Raw genomic sequence first — 16405 nt, 5'->3', positions numbered from 1 at the left:
ACTATGGAGAACAGTATGGAGGTTCCTTAAAAAACTACAAATAGAACTACCATATGAGCCAGTATTAATGTATTTTGGTGAGGGATGATTACATTGATTTTGGGGGTCAGACTTCACGTTCCTATTCTACAGCTGAATATGATCCCATGTATCTAGAGCATTCATTAATGCTAGTCCCACAATCATTTATAAATTTAAGAAGAAGAAATGCTTGCTTTAAAATATTAGGCTTTTTCTTGACACCTTCACATTATATGATAAGCATTTACATATTTTGGAATGAACACTTAAAATATTGTATTCAATGATTAGGTACTAAATGATAATACATTTGCTTATCTAAAGCTTGCATACAAGCTTCACAGGCTTTATTGAACTGTTTGTGGCAACTCTGTAATGGCCACTACTATTTCAGCATTCAATTTTGAATTTAATTCTTTGAAGTTCTTACATACATTAAACAGACTGTATGTGTATACACAGTTGCATGTATGTGTATGTATGTATGTGTATCTGTTTGTTGGTGTAATCAGAAGAAATTCAGCTTAAACACATATGATGAGGGGTGTGTAGACTTTTTTAACACCTTGTAACAATTTAAATATTTCTGACTTCAGGTCCAAAACAGGGGGTAGGATTGGAAAATTTGATGTTGTAGGAGCAATAGACCGTGATATTCTCTTGAAATAATTGCTTTTATCTTGTTCTTAAAAAAAATAGTCGGTCCTGTATTGATGGAGGCATAAAAATCCAGTAAAGTATTATAGGTAATTATTTTAGCTGGATAGCTTTAAAAATCTAACCGACTATTTTAAAGGAGAAGTCTGTACTATACAACCACATTCTCAGGAGGTTTCTGCTTTCTTGAGCAGGAGTGACAGTATCCCTAATTCAAGAAAAGATGGTTTATAAGCACTGAAGTCTGGAAGATAAATTCTACGCTTAATGGTGTACTTTATTTTGTTATGGGTTTCAGAAATGTGTCAGTATATTTTGGCTTGTAGTAAAACAGATGCTTCTTTAGGACCATTAGCTCATTTCTTTCTGGAGGAATTTCTGAATTATCTAAGCAGACAAAAGGAAGGCTCTCTCTGTGGAAAGGTGTATATTATTCTCATTCGCCTGGTATTAGTTCACATTTATCCAAGTATTGTCCAGCTTTCTATTCTAACAGTTGATTCAGCTTTCTACATCTTACTTGATTTACTTATAGGTACTAATTTACATATAGGCACTACATAAACTTTTTGTCCTAAGGCTTTGTATCTGAATATATTTTCTGATACTTTCCCCTAGTCCTTACTCTTTTTGCAGTGGGGGAAAGGGAGAGAATAAGGGCACTGTACAATTATTAAGTTGACATCCACCTTAAACTTTTTCCTTGGGTTATGCAGGAGAAACACGTTTCCTTTTTGGAGCTAGTAGATGTTCTTGTCTGCTGTCATAACTATGAATTAATATCTTTAATTCTTGCCTAAAAATTGGTAGTCAGAGATTCTTCCCTTCTCCATTAGAAAGCATCTTTAGTGTTTTGTAATCGACCTACCTTTTAAAAAAATTTTTAAATATTTGTGAAAAATAAAATAGGGAGGATCATAAGGATTTGCTTTGTCATTTTAAGGTCCTAACTTTGTTTCTTAGCTTGGCACTTTAATATATGTAATGGTCAAAAAGTAAATAATTATTTTTTTTCTTTTGACGCCACTTTCCCAGATAAAAATGTAAAGAAAATAATATGTACAGATGCCTAATAATTTGATTAGATTTCTTTTTCAGTTACATTTCTTGGAGAAAATATTTAAATCTCAATAAAATGTTATGTTTATTAGTTTATTAGAACTAATTAGAATTAGTTCTCTTTTGCAAAGATTTTCATTAATTTTTACTCCTGGAGGTTAATTTTCCATCATTCTAGTGGTAAAATTAGTCATATAACTTTTTTTTCTGTTTTATAGCTATAGATGAAAACGTTTCATTTTATATAGGTTTTGTTTTAATTCATTCACATAATTATATTTTAAAGGTTCTTTAAACTTTTGGAAAAATCATATGTCACCTTAGTGTCACAAATGTATATTGCAGTTTTTCAATGAGAAAAATGGAACACTCTACAAGTATTTTTCAGTATATTTTTCTGTTACATAAAATAATTCAGTTTTCAAAGAATAAATTTAAAGGCCATTTTACTTTTGAGGGGGCAAATATCTGAATAGTGTCTTTGTTACACTTACATGCTACGTTTCTCAGTTGAAACATAGTTGCCTAAAAATTGCCCTTCTATTTTCAGAGAGTATGTAGGACAGGGCTGACCGACAATCAGGAGGGTGTGGGCCTATGGTGGCACCATGATGGCCTCACCCTACTCTTTCAGCTGAGGAAATGGATTTAGGAATATTCATCCACAGAAGTATAGGGTGAGCTTATGAAACTTGAAGTGGTAGAGGCAGATTTGGAATTCCGGCGGGAGCAGCCGTTGAAGCTTGGGTCTCTTGGAGGCTCTCTCTTCTTCCGACTGGATTTGGTCTTATCCACATCATTGGGGTCAAACACCACTGTCATGGACTCCATCCTGGTCACAGTGTACAGACTGCTTTGCCGAGTCGGGTGAAACCTGGTGGTCTTGAGCTCCAGCTCATCATAGCTAGAAACTTTGATGAAAGGACAACAGCGGAATGCTCTCTTGAAGCCAGCTCGAAATCTGAGGAGAAGCAGGCCATGGGAAGAAAAAGTCATGTTTTCAAGTGGAAATTTCCTTCAACTGGTGCAGAAAGCCCTACTTAATGCAGTTAAGCCAATTCAGTTTTTTAATTTAATTTTCTAGTCAAACTCTTAGAATTTATGCCACAGTATTGGTACTAGTCTTCTACGTTCTTCTTGTTTGAATTGAATCTTAATTTTCCATCAATGAGAAGCAAGTCATCATATAGTAAAAACACAGTATCAGTAATAAATATGCCAAAGAAACAGTGTATGTTTCTTCAATAATTTTATACATTTACATAAGTGAATTAAGTTTGCTGGGTAAGGCACTTAAAAATGACATATTTCAAAATGGCTTCTTACAGAAATAATTACACATTTATAAAGTCTCATTTAATATTAAAATTAATTGCTCATCTGGATGGTTTTTATCTAATCATATATGAAAGTGCAAAATCCTTGGCTTTGTAAACCATTAAATGAGGTTGACTAAAAACAGATGTACTGCTTATGGGGAGGTTTGAATTGATATATGGCTTATGCACTTACTGAAAAAAAGTAAGAATTTAGTAGTTTTTAACAAACTTGAGGAACGGTGTGGTAGAGGTCCAACTGGAAAGCGAGCTTAGGATTTAGGTCATGTAGTTACTTCCATGAAATTCACTTTCTGCTTGTGCTAAACCACATTGGTTTATTAAGGAAATTATTGACCCTATGAAACTTAACCCTTCTCCTCCATGTGCTGACCTTACAACTAAGGTGTTTTTTATCTGGAAACCACAGTTTACCTTTTTATTTCCAGTCTTAAATTTAACTGTGAATATTTCTACTTTTCTTTCCAACTTCACTTTAAAAAATAGCTCCCCCTCCACCAGAGGCTGCACCCTGTCTAACTCGCTGACCTCATTATGCTGGAAGGAGGATTGTCATTCTTTTCCTTAGTGTTGCTTCTGTTGCTCTCACAACACCTTCTATTTTGAAGTCTATTTACAAGTCATCCTTTTTAATAGAGTCCACTCACATATGCCATCATCTCTCCATCTGTGCATTTCTACGAAGTGCCTTCATTTCTTCAAGGACTTGAGCACATTTTCAACTCTCCTCCTTTAATAACAGGGCATTTCTTTTTCTTTGGCAAGTATAATTCTAAAGGGTTTGGAGAGAGAATTTGGCCTATATAAAACCCACCCAGTTAGAACCCCTAAAAGCATTGTTTTGAGGAGGTAATTGTTAAGGTGAGTTATTTCATTAAATAGGGAGGAGTCTAGAAAAATATCTAGCTCTGTGTTCCTCTCAGTGAATTTTTCATTTTTTCCTTCCTTTTGAATTTTAAATGTGCATCAGGGAGCTGGAACAGCATTATATGCTTTCACTGAAGTCAGAAGAGAAAAGGAACTTGCATTTGGTAATCTTGTGTTTACCTCTTATTCAGACAGCAGTAGATGATGGGGTTGTACATGGTTGAGCTCATTGCCAGCCAAAAGCTAGCCAGGTAGACCTGCTGAATATATTTCCACCTATTTAGTTGTTGATAGATTGCGGTGAGGATGAAGTAAATATGATAGGGCAGCCAGCAGATGGCAAATGTCACCACGACAATAATCATCATTTTTACAACCTGGGAAGACAGAAAGAGGTCATTTTTGGCAAATATAAAAGTCATTGTATCTATTAGTTCTAATAGCCTACTGCAAATCATATTTTTCTGCCAATACAGTTAAATACATAGCATGCCTAAGAAATAGTCAATATATTAAAAAATGGCAAGGTAATATAAGGATAGTTACCTAAGGTAAGTTTCAAGAAAGCGTGCTTGTGTCACCTAGTGAACGGGTGGCAATCACTCAAACAGAACCAAATATATTTTAATTGGCTTGAAGAAAATATGTGTTTATAAAACATCAAAAAGCCTGGGGGAGAAAGAAGCAAGAGCTAGGATTTGGCTGTGCTAGCCTGAACTGTAAAATAGTGAAGACATTATATCTAGAGAACTGACTGTTGAGTCACAGTGGAGGTATATCAGGCTGTAGTGGCTGAGCATGTTCTTCAGTATTTATTATAGCCTGAGTATAGCTTATGACTATTTAGATTTCTTTACTCTAATACCATTCTCACTGGGAAACCGTTTGAATGTTACCTTGGTTTCTTTTCTAATCTGATATTGGTAAAGGTTTCTCTGGATAGTGAAAAAGGATATTCACCTTAGTTTGAGAAAATATCACTACTTTTAAATTTGTAAGTAGGCAATTGGCTTATACAACTGGTTTATATACCAATTTCTTTCAGTTTGGTAAGCATGGGTCATTTCCTCTGTTCTACACTTTTGAACCACAATATGTTGGAAAGCTCTAGTCAAAGAATATCAATCTCTATTTCTCCTCCACTAGTCTTTAAATTCCTAAAAGACATAGAGAATGTCTTGATTATATTAACGTCCCCAGCATCTAGCACAGTCTCTAGTGTATTGCTGGAGATAGATAATTATATATAAAATGAATGAATAACAAACGACAGTGTACAATTTGTAACAGGAAGTTGAATGGGAGGATGTTTTGTGTGTCTGTAAATAAGATAAAATCTGTTCCATTGTGTCTATAAGAAAGGTAGACTCAAAGTTATTGAACACCGTGAGCAGCTTCGCCTTCTATGTGAAAGGAAATAATAACAACATCCTCGGATAACTTCATTTAATATTTCCCATTATCAATCTGTCAAGTAAATTTGTTCATACTTCTTTTGGGAATTTGTAAAAAGTTTAGAATAATAAATACTAAACAAAATAATTTTGAGGCTTAACCACAGTCATATTAGAACATCAATCAGATAAAGTCCTGATGTAAACAACCTATGTAGCATCTTGAAACTATGAAAGTACATTATTTAAGTACTGGACTCATTATTTGATTGCAAGTTGGGATTCAGATGAAAGTTGACAAGATTAAAAATCATGAGAAACATGATTCTAGAAATAGGCAAGGCATGAAATGGATCAATGTAGAAGGCAAAGCTTTCCCAAGGGCCTAATCACAGTTAGCATCCAGGTACTTAGTATTAGCTGATGGTAATTGGCCATCAGAGCTGAAAATCCAGGTCAGTAGCTCACAGAATGTCATCACTGGCCCCACCATGCAGTATTTTGATTTCTCCATGTTCTGTCTATTGCATTTTTTTCTGAATAACTGTGTTCAGAATTCTGCATTTTATCTCTCCTATTTTTTATTCATATATTTGTAGAATACAAGTAAGGAGATTATTTGATTATAATTGTACATTTATACAATGTTTCACACATCTAACAACTTATTAATTGGTTTTCAATTGCACTTTAGGAAGCTGAGGAAATGACCAAAAGATTTGATGACTGTGATTCATGGAATCTAAGTTAAAATTTTTAAAACTCAGCCTCTTAAGTCTGTTTTTTCTGCTTACAATTAATAAGATTTATTGAATGTCTATTGGGTCTAAAAAACATAATAGAGAAAAATAATGAGTAGAGAACAAAGTCCTTATCCTGAAGAAGATTATAATATAATGAAAATGCAAAAATGTAAATTAAAACTGCATAAGAATGGGGATGCAAATGTGTAAATAAATTGAAAATATTTATGAGAGAATAAGAGAATTCTTATGTAAGAATGAAACTTACTAGTTTATTATAAGCAGGAATGACTCAATGCATGTTACCTGTAGACTCAGGGAAGTTTAGACTGAATGACATGGATTTGGTTGAGTTTTTTCATTCTTGAATATGTGAATATCCTATTGTTCCTTGAACATTGTACACAAGCTCCTGTCCAAGATTATTCTCCCTGGCTTCTCCCTCTCCCTCTTCCCCCAGTTATTCTCACTGGTTAGCAACCTCATCTCATTCAAACCTTTGCACAGTTGTCACTTCTTTTATGAATCATTTTCTGACCAGCCTATTTAAAATTGCAATCTGTCCTTCCAGCACCCCAAGCCCCTTAGCTTGCTCTTTACTTTCAGTTGGTTGTGTTTATTCTTTACTTTGTGTGTCCTTATGCTAGAACACAAAAAAAGCAAGAATGTTCTGCTTGTTTTCTTTACTTATGTATTTCAGGCATGTAGGCTGGATTTCACACATAATTGGTGTTCAAAGTTTTGAAAAATAAGTAAATGAAACTGAATACAAAAACTAAAAGACATTTAGTTGGTTAAGTGATGTTCACAATTTTACTCTGTCATGAATCACTGGTATCATTTGTCCTCCAACTTTAAAATGAACATGTGTATATAAAATGAACTATTTCCCTTTTCTAGGCAAACAAATTCAGGTAAAGCATATTAGGGCACAAACAGTATTACTGATATATTATTTTGGATGTGTGAAAGCATTGCATTTTGTTCTGAATAAATGTTAAGGGTAAGAAAAATATTTATGACAATGTGAACATGGTACAAGCTACCATGTTAAATGTAGAATCAGCAAATGTACATAAAAGCTTATTTAATTGCTTTTATACAGATTAACCAGTTTCCCTTTGCATGAAACTGTCTTTCAACAATAGCTGAAGAGCTGCAAAGGCTATCAGAGTCTTGTAATGTGACTTCCTACCATCAATGTGGAAGAAGTCTGGAATGTGGGAAAATTAAAGTGCATGTGTAGAAACGGAGTATCAGATAACTTATAATTCACATATACATGGCCTTAAGGACCCTGTTGCAAAACATTTAGAAACCTATTTGAAGATTTTTAGGAAAAATCTAAAAGAACCTAAAAGAAAGGATCTTTTATCGTGAAACAACAGCTATATTTTATTGATTTATTGCTCTCAAATACATTTTAACCATTACCTTGGGTCTCTGCTCATAAAATCTTCTGGAATGATTTCATATATCAAACTTTCAGGCCCCCAGGTTTGATGTAAATACAAAAGTAGGCTCCTGGGTGGACAAAGTTGCCTTGCTTTGTGAAATGCTGAAATCAAGAAATTGTAATCATCTTCCTCATAAAAAGGCGAAGGAAAGAGCACTTTGAAACACAAACCTTGAGCAATGATAGATGTGCAACTGCTCAGTTCCGCTGTGTCTCATGGCTGGACAATGACACTAGCTCAGACAGGCTACATATGCTAAGCAGGAAAGTTGGTGGACTTTCTGAAACTCCTGATATGTTCTGGCAAGATAAGAGACTGGGATAGAGATGACTCAAATGTTTCACCATACCTTAACAAATTTTATTGTAACTTGATACAAAGATTGATCGATGTTGGGTATTTCTTGAAGCTGAAAGACATATCCAGCTTCTGAGGTGATTGGATTTACTCTCCATGGCAACATGGATAGTTGTGGCCATCCATTGTCCTTGGCACAGGGACTTACCAGGTGAGAAAGAAGGGAAGTGGGACAAGGGAGGTAGCTCTTATAGCAACATTGCCTCTTCTTCTTCTTTTTTTTTTTTTTGTTTGTTTGTTTGTTTTGCGGTACGCGGGCCTCTCACTGTTGTGGCCTCTCCCGTTGCGGAGCACAGGCTCCGGACGCGCAGGCTCAGAGGCCATGGCTCACGGGCCCAGCCGCTCCGCGGCACGTGGGATCTTCCCGGACCGGGGCACGAACCCGTGTCCCCTGCATTGGCAGGCGGACTCTCAACCACTGCGTCACCAGAGAAGCCCCACTGCCTCTTCTTAATAGTTTAGAATCCACTTTACTCATACATAGGCAGGATGGAAATGCACATCATAAGTTAGTGAGAATAAGCTTTGGGCACCTTTTCTTCAGGTATCAGGGAAAAATAAATCTTTGGATTTTTATCCTGTACAGGTTAGACTGGAATGCCTGCAGCTGTTCTTATCTATCATATTAAATTAATGCAGGATGGATGATTTTGAGGTTTTAAGTTGTAAGAGAAAAAAGAATCAGTCTAGGAAATTAATTTGCCAGTCTAGGAAATATTGCCAACCTTAAAAATATCTAGGAATTATATTCTTCAAGGGGGAATTTATTCTTTTTAAATGTCTGAATTGGAAATGGTCAACTGTATGTGAGAAGGAACTTCTCGTTTTAATTAAAACCCCAGAGCATGTTTTGAAGAACCATCCCATGGACTATATACCGTACCACTTCTCTGTACCTTTTATCTGCACAAATGTTCTTAAATAACCATTATATCTCCTTAGGTCAAAATTACAGGCCTGCTTATTCTAACTTCATACTAGCAAATTAAAATAATATTCTCAAGAGTAAGATATGGAAAAAAATTAATGACAAGCATCAAAATCTAAAGTACTACTTCTTGGACTATTTAGGTTGGGCTTTTGCTGTTTCAGTTTAAAAGAACATGCTTAAAAATTTCAGTCCCAAGGGAGAAAAAGAGAACTAAGTAGTAACACTTGTGAAAAAAGCTCAGGATAGTCCAGAAGATGAGTTGAATTTTGCCAGTAATTTCAGAATTAGATGTGATTATAGGTGTATTTTGTTAGTGTCATCCAAGAAATTTGACACTGTTGCCAAATCCAACTAGCATGACTATACAATTAACATTCGCTTAGAGCAATACCTATAAGGAGTTATGTCAAGGTGAAACAAATGAGAAAACCCTATGTGTATATACATGGAATGTGGAAAATATTTCTGTGTGAGTGTGTGTGTGTGCAGTATTGTGTTTGGATTCTACTTCTTTACACTTCATTGGTCATGCTTCATTTTTAATGTAATTTCATTTTCCACTGGAAACTTAGAATTTTAAAGTATTGTAAGATTTCAGGTTTATGATGATCTGAAGACATAAAAAGGAATGCAGCCACAAAAAGGAAGACAGGAGGACATTAGAATAAGAAGTCCATTAAGGCAAGAGGAAATAAAGTTTGATGTTACGGGATCATGGTTAAAGGTAAAAACTTATAGAGGCTTATTATGGACTCAATTATGTCCTCACCACCACATTCTTTAAAGTTTACATGGCTTTTTATTTATTAGAAGTTTTTTCTAGATTTATTGAGATATAATTGGCATGTAACATTGTGCAAGTTTAAGGTGTACAAAATAATGATTTGATACATGTATCTATTGTGAGATGATCATCCCAGGTGGGTTAGTTAACACCTTCATTACATCACATAATTACCCTTTGTGTGTGTGTGTGTGTGTTGAGAACATTTAAGATCTACTCTCTTAACATCTGTGAGGCATCCCCAGTGGCTTGTGAGCTGGCTTCCTGATGGAGTCCATGATGGGTTAGTAGGATCCAAGTCCCTTTGATATGTTCAGTTTGGAGCCCTGCCTGCTGTTCTCCCAGCTGCTCTCTGTCCCCTAGTTGTGCAGATCTCCACAGTCCTCTGGATGGAGGGAGACAGAGATGGGTATCTTTGGCAGGGTCGCACACATCCGAGGAAGCCTGGCACTCCCCCGTCACATGCTCTTATTTCCCCCCCAGGGAGAAATCACAGCTGAGAAGGCCCTCTTGGCACTGAGCTGTGTCACCTTGGGGAAGAGGTGATGTGTGTAAAGTCAGTTTGTTCCTCTTACTCTTTCCAGTGCATCCAATCTCAGATTTTTTTGTGCTGGAACTTCTCTGCTGGACTCCTGGACTTCCACAAAGGCTCTCTGATCCGTGGGTGACTGTCTAAATCACTTTTTTCAAGGGACTCCTGGTTCACAGCTAAGCGGGGGCAGAGCTGGTTTACGGGCCACTCAGGGGTTCACAGCCAGACAGAGGTCTGTATGTCTATTATCTGTCTTCCTGTGGGCAAGACTCTCCCAGCTATGGTGCTGGTGATGGAACCAAAGCCAGATGGGGCTGTAGCCAAGTCCTCAGAGGTATGGAGCTGTTTCTGGATCTGTAGCTGAGACCGTGGTAGGTGAGTCAGCCGCCAGGGTGCAGGCCACTCTTCAAAGTGACTCTCCTCATTCTTGGACTGCACTGCAGTTTCACAGTCTCCTACCTGGATCTCCCAGTTTCTACAAAGGCACTCTTGCCCCTGGATAGATGCCAAATTGTTGTTGTTGAGTGGGGCTATGATGAGGGACATCTTATTTGGCCATCTTGCTGATGTCACTCCCCCAGATTAATAGATTGAAGTCCTAATGCTCAGTACCTCAAGCACCTCAGCATGTGACTGTATGTGGAGATAGGGTCTTTAAAGAAGTAATTAAGTTAAAATAAGGTCATTAGGGTGGGACCTAAACCAATATGACTGGTGTTCTTAAAAGAAGAGGTGATTAGAATACAGATACACAGAAGGAAGACCATGTGAAGACAGAGGGTTACAGCCATCTGCAACATAGTGGAGTGATCTTAGAAGAACCCAACCCTTGATGACACCTTGAACTCAGACTTCTAGCTTCCAGAATTGTGAGAAAATATTTCTGTTGTTTAAATTACCAGGCTATGTTATTTTTTTATGGCAGCCTGAGTAGATTAATACAGTGTTTGTAATGCTAAGGAGAGTATATTACATATGGCTTAATTCCTGCAAAGTAGGAGGCAAAATACTATACAAGTTCCCAATGAAAATGGAGACTTCCAGAGAGGTTCTGATTGCCTGGAAATTGCTTTCAGGGAAGTAAAGGATAGACCAGGATCTCTATTTCCATCACTTGAGCCTCTCTTAGATTATATATGGTCCTCCTCACAAGCACTATTTTCCGTGATAATTCCTTTGTAACAGAAATGACAAGCACAGAGAAAGCTTACTTGCTGGGCAAGGTGATAGATTCTTTGTGGTTGTTATACAAGTCAAAAATCCAATTGAATCTGTCACTTGAGCTTAGACTGAAGAGTGGCTCCTTTGATTAAGGCAAAAGGCTTCTTTGTTATCACACTTAGGTATTCACTTCTGAAGGAGCACATCTGGCTTGTTAGTATTTAGAGGAAGATAGTTAAAATAGAAAAGAGCCAGAAAAATATTTCTATGGTTTATAAAACAATAGAAGCAAATTTATCTACCATTATTTCAGCTATTCAAATAAATAAGGCCAACTTCAACAAGAATTAACAAAAAACAAATTGTCACATATTATGAATATTGGGGCCAAGTCATGTTTTCGAGGCTTCTTTTATAGTAGAATAGGGAAGAATGTCAAAATATGGTTTAAAAATGTGGTTTACATTAAAGGTATACATCTAGCTAATAACACAAAAAATGTAATAAAATTATAGTACTCAGAACATATGGACAAAATATATAAATGTATAATTCATAATGAACTACAAGGTGATAGTTTGGTAATGGGACTGGAATTTGAAATTGTTTGGTCAATATCTTCTTCTCTTACTTATTGAGATGGCCTGGGTTGTTACACTGTAACTGGACAGCAATAGAGAGCCCATTCCTGACTTTACATTTCAAATTTCTCTCTCTTAAATTCTGGAAGGTATAGCACAATTTCTCATTCTGTGCTCTACTTAGGGACTTTCTTATCTTGTCCTTCAAAACTTCTATTTCCTTATCTTTCCCTTTACTACCTTTCTGTGCTAGTTTGTGATGACACAGTTTCTGTGCTGGAGTGATGCACTCAGCCACGTAGTTCTAACAGTCATTTTGAGAATCACTAAAGGAAAGTCAAGCTGATAGTTACATTGTCTTTTGAGAGAGGTATGACCAGTGGGTACATTTGAGGGCAGAAGTGGTGTATGAGTCAGTGGAGTCGTGTCCCTCTTTGATTTTAGTAAAAGGCTTAGTGTTTTTTATATTCATTTTAAAACTTTCAAATATATGAATTTATTTAAACTCCACGACAAACCTTAGACCATATAGTTTCTCCATTTTATGGATGAGAGACTTAAAACCAAGGAGGGAGATGATTTCTTAAGATCCCAAAAGCAAGTTCAGAGCTAGGATTACTGGGCCTCTTCATTCTTCATTAGCTAGGGATCATTTTGTATACATTCTGCTTCTAAAGACCCTGAAAAATAGCCTTTGCTTCTTTCCTCACATAGCATTCTCAGGGGATGCTTAAGTGAAGGGTAATCAAAGAATCTTACTCCACTAAGGGACAGCTCAAATGAGATTTATGTGATATGAGATATTTTTCTAAATCTGGAAGGGGAAAGAGTGAGAAAATAAGTTGGAATGGTGGAGTGGCCCGAGAATTTGAGGTTGGAACCTGGCTGATCTAACACTACATGAATAAGGACAGATTTATATGTACTAAAACTATGAAATAGGGACTCAATACTTCAAATATTTTATGTGCTCATATGGTACCACTTACTTCCACATTATTTATTTATGTCAAACACAGTTAAAGACAAATGGAAAAAAAGTATAAATCTTTGACAATATCATATATTCATTATACCTAGAAATCATAAAGCAAGTCTGCTGAAAGGACTGTTTTAGTCTCAAATAAATAGTTACTGTTAGGGTTTAGAATCTTTTGACAGACAGAAGTGGGGGAGAGAGTCAAGAAGATTTCTGTCTCAGTTACCCTTCTGGGGAAGAGGGTGTAAAAGAGGAAAGAGCTGCAATCAACTACCAGGTCGTCTCATCCTTCTCTGTTCTAGAAGTTGCAAGGAGGGATCTGGTATCTTGAGAATGTACCTGGCCAGGTGAAGGGCTGGGCTGACATCATTTGCCAGAACAGCAGATTTTATGCCTTGATATGTGTTTATATATCTTGTCCTTTTAGAAACAGAGTGTTGTTAATAAATTGTGGTCTGAAATGTTGAGCCAGCCAGTGTCTTTTGCAGTTGGCTTTTATCTTAAAGGTGTGCATACTTTAATTGTTTTTTGAAACAGTATAAATCTAGAATGTTTAAGATTACTGTTTTCTATATTTCTATAGAAAATAAGATCAGTCACTGAAAATTAATTTTTTTCTCTACAGTATATGACAAACTAAGAAAACATGGTTTATAAATAAATGTTGTCCTTATTTGTAGTTACCTTGAAATAAATCTACATGATTTGCACATGTTTACCTCTGGAATGCCCTAATCCAATTTCTTTCCCTGTAAAATTTTCTCTCCATCCTTTGGGAGAGTACCTCAAGTTCACCTCTTGGAGTAGCTTCCCTCATTTCTTCATGCAGGTAGGGTTAGATACTTCTTAATTAGACTTAGCATATTATACTTATAACACAGATACATGTTACAGTCGAGCATGTTTCTGTTTTCTTCTGTCTGGATATGGGGACATGCATTATTCATCTTTGTGTCTCCAAAACTTAGCATAGTTCTTGACATTCAATAAATACCTATTGACTGAGGATATTTTAATTTTACTACCCATTTTATGAACACTTTAATTGCAAAAAATATCATTTATCTTTGTCTTACCAGGTTTTTGCCCTATCATGCACATAATAGAATTTCAAAAATATTATTTCAGTGACTAAAAAAACCCACCTTTATATATTTTAAACCGAAATTAAAATCATTATTATTGCCCTTGGCTTTTTTATTTAGCAGGATATTTGGAAAGAATAGCTATGTGAGCCATGTGAAGGTACAGCTCTAAGAAAGAAGTTCAGTTATGTTTGCTTACTTAATCTATTATATCCTTAAATTACAATTGTTCTACAATAATGCCACTTTTCTAAAGAAACCAAGGCCCTAGGCTCTCAAGATACAGTGCTAAATTAAAAAAGAAAAAAAAAAGTTGTCTATTTTCACAGAACTTACATCCTATTAAAGATGTAGTCATTAAATAATAAATACACAAATACATATGAAATTACAAATTATGATGAATTCTATGGGGAAAAAGAATTATATCTAGGTTTATGGAATGCAATGGAAGTTATATTTGTGGAAGTAATATTTAAGCTGGAACCTAGAGGATGTACAGAGAGAAGAATGAAGGGCACATCATTCTATGTCCTGATAATAGTGTGAATGAAGACTGAGAAGTGGGAGAAACTTTGATGTGCTAGAACAGCTAAGAGCAAGTGTCACTGGAACATAGTATGTGAAGAGTGAAGTTTCATAGAATTAGATTGGCAGAGTAAGTGGTAGCAAGATTCTGCAGGATCTCATAGGTTATTTTGGGGGTTCGCAGTTGCTTTGATCTATTTTCTTAACTATATCGGGGAACCACTGAAAAACTCAGCAGACTGCATGAGTTGATTTAGAATTTAAAAACATCATCTTGTACAGCATGGTGACTATTGTTAATAATACTGTACTGTATATTTAAAAGTTGCTAAGACAGTAGATCTTAAAAGTTCCCATAATAAGAAAAAATTATAACTATGTGTGCTGATGGATGTTAACCAGACTTACTGTGGTAATCATATAGCAATATATACAAATATTAAATCATTATGTTGTATACCTAAAACTAATATAATGTTATATTTTAAATTATATCTCAATAAAAAATCTTGGATGCTGAATGGAGAATAAATTTGAGGAGAACAAGTGTAGATCTGGGGAAATGAGTTGGAGAGGTGGTGGTAGTGGACCTAATGGCTGTTGTAATGATAGTATCTTGGAGAATTATTTCAATGGAAGTGGAGAGAAGTACAGAAATGGGAGATGTTTTTAGGGAGGGACTCATTAGGATTTAGTGATGAAATAGATGATAGTGAGAGGGAAAGGGAAGTTTAAAAATGACTCTTTTCAGAATTTATTATCTGGGTGAATGGAAATGCCAACTACTAATATTTGGATGACTGTAGAAAGAGTCTGCTTTTATGACAGACATGGAGACTTAAAGATTAATTTTGTATATTATACTCTAAAAATACCTCAGAAATAGCCAAAACAAGGACATCAAGTATGCAGCTGATTATTGCATAAACTCAGAGCTCATAGAGGAAGTATTGATTTGGAATATATATTTCAGAGTCAGAGATCTATAGATGATATTTAATGTCATGGAAATGAATGAATATAAGAATGAATATAGAAAGATAGGAATGAATATATTCTGTACTATTGGTTCTGTTTCACTGAAGAACCCTGACTACTGCTATGATATCAATTATACTGCACAGCTCCCTATTGTATACTCCATATTTTTGGCCTTCCTAGAAGTAGTCCAATTTCTGAGCACTTTCATTTTTATATAAAAATATATTTGATCTAGGGGAGAATACATTTTTTCTGATCATCTAATCTATTCCTCATCAGTTTAGCTAATGGCATTATGACATTGCTTCATACATTGTTAATTCATTGATTCAGCAAATATTTATTAAGCGTTTTTTAAATATATGCATATATATAGTACTGGCTCAAACAATTATCAAGGCCGAGAACTTCCACAATTTGCCATCTGCAAGATGGAGACCCAGGAAGGCTGGTGGAGAAAATTGATGTCACAACTTAAGCAGTCAGGCAGAGAGCAAATTCACCCTTCTGCTGCTTTTTTGTTGTATTTAGGCTCTCAACAGATGAGATGATTCCACCTACATTGGGGAGGACCATCTGCTTTACTTATTCCACCAATTCAAATGTTAATCTCTTCTGGAAATATCCTCACAGACACACCCAGACATAATATTTAACTAGCTATCTGGGTATCTGATGGCCCAGTCAAGTTGACACATGAAATTAATCATTACAGTAGCATAGGCTTCATTATGCCATTGAATTGAATTTTAGTGTGTTACTAATAGAGAAAGTTAGACACATGTCTGGATTGTTCATTGCATTCTATTTCAATGGTGGCTAAAGAAACTATTTTCATACACAAACTTATTTTTATGATGTGTGATATTATGTCAGTGTAGATTTATTTATACCCTAAGGTAAATATAAGTCAAAACACATATTCTAGAAGCTTTGCTTTCTCCTCTTAAT

General features: G+C 35.6%; 1 protein-coding gene across 1 annotated transcript in view; it reads right to left on the bottom strand.

Annotated features, from left to right (window-relative positions):
- Nucleotides 1-2344: 2344 nt before the first annotated feature.
- TACR3 (tachykinin receptor 3) overlaps nucleotides 2345-16405 on the bottom strand; it is a gene marked incomplete at its 5' end in the record, with an annotated part of 68301 nt that continues 54240 nt past the window's right edge. The window contains 2 exons of the mRNA XM_082610915.1: nucleotides 2345-2698; nucleotides 4122-4318. Coding sequence (XP_082467041.1) covers nucleotides 2386-2698; nucleotides 4122-4318 — 510 coding nt within the window. The 3' untranslated portion in view covers nucleotides 2345-2385. The remainder of the gene's footprint in view (nucleotides 2699-4121; nucleotides 4319-16405) is intronic.

The sequence above is a fragment of the Mesoplodon mirus genome (assembly GCF_964341445.2).
Source record: "Mesoplodon mirus genome assembly, chromosome: 2".
NCBI classification, from domain to species: Eukaryota; Metazoa; Chordata; class Mammalia; order Artiodactyla; family Ziphiidae; genus Mesoplodon; species Mesoplodon mirus.
Note: the sequence above shows the minus strand (reverse complement) of the source record. Positions and strands in the feature narration are given on the sequence as shown.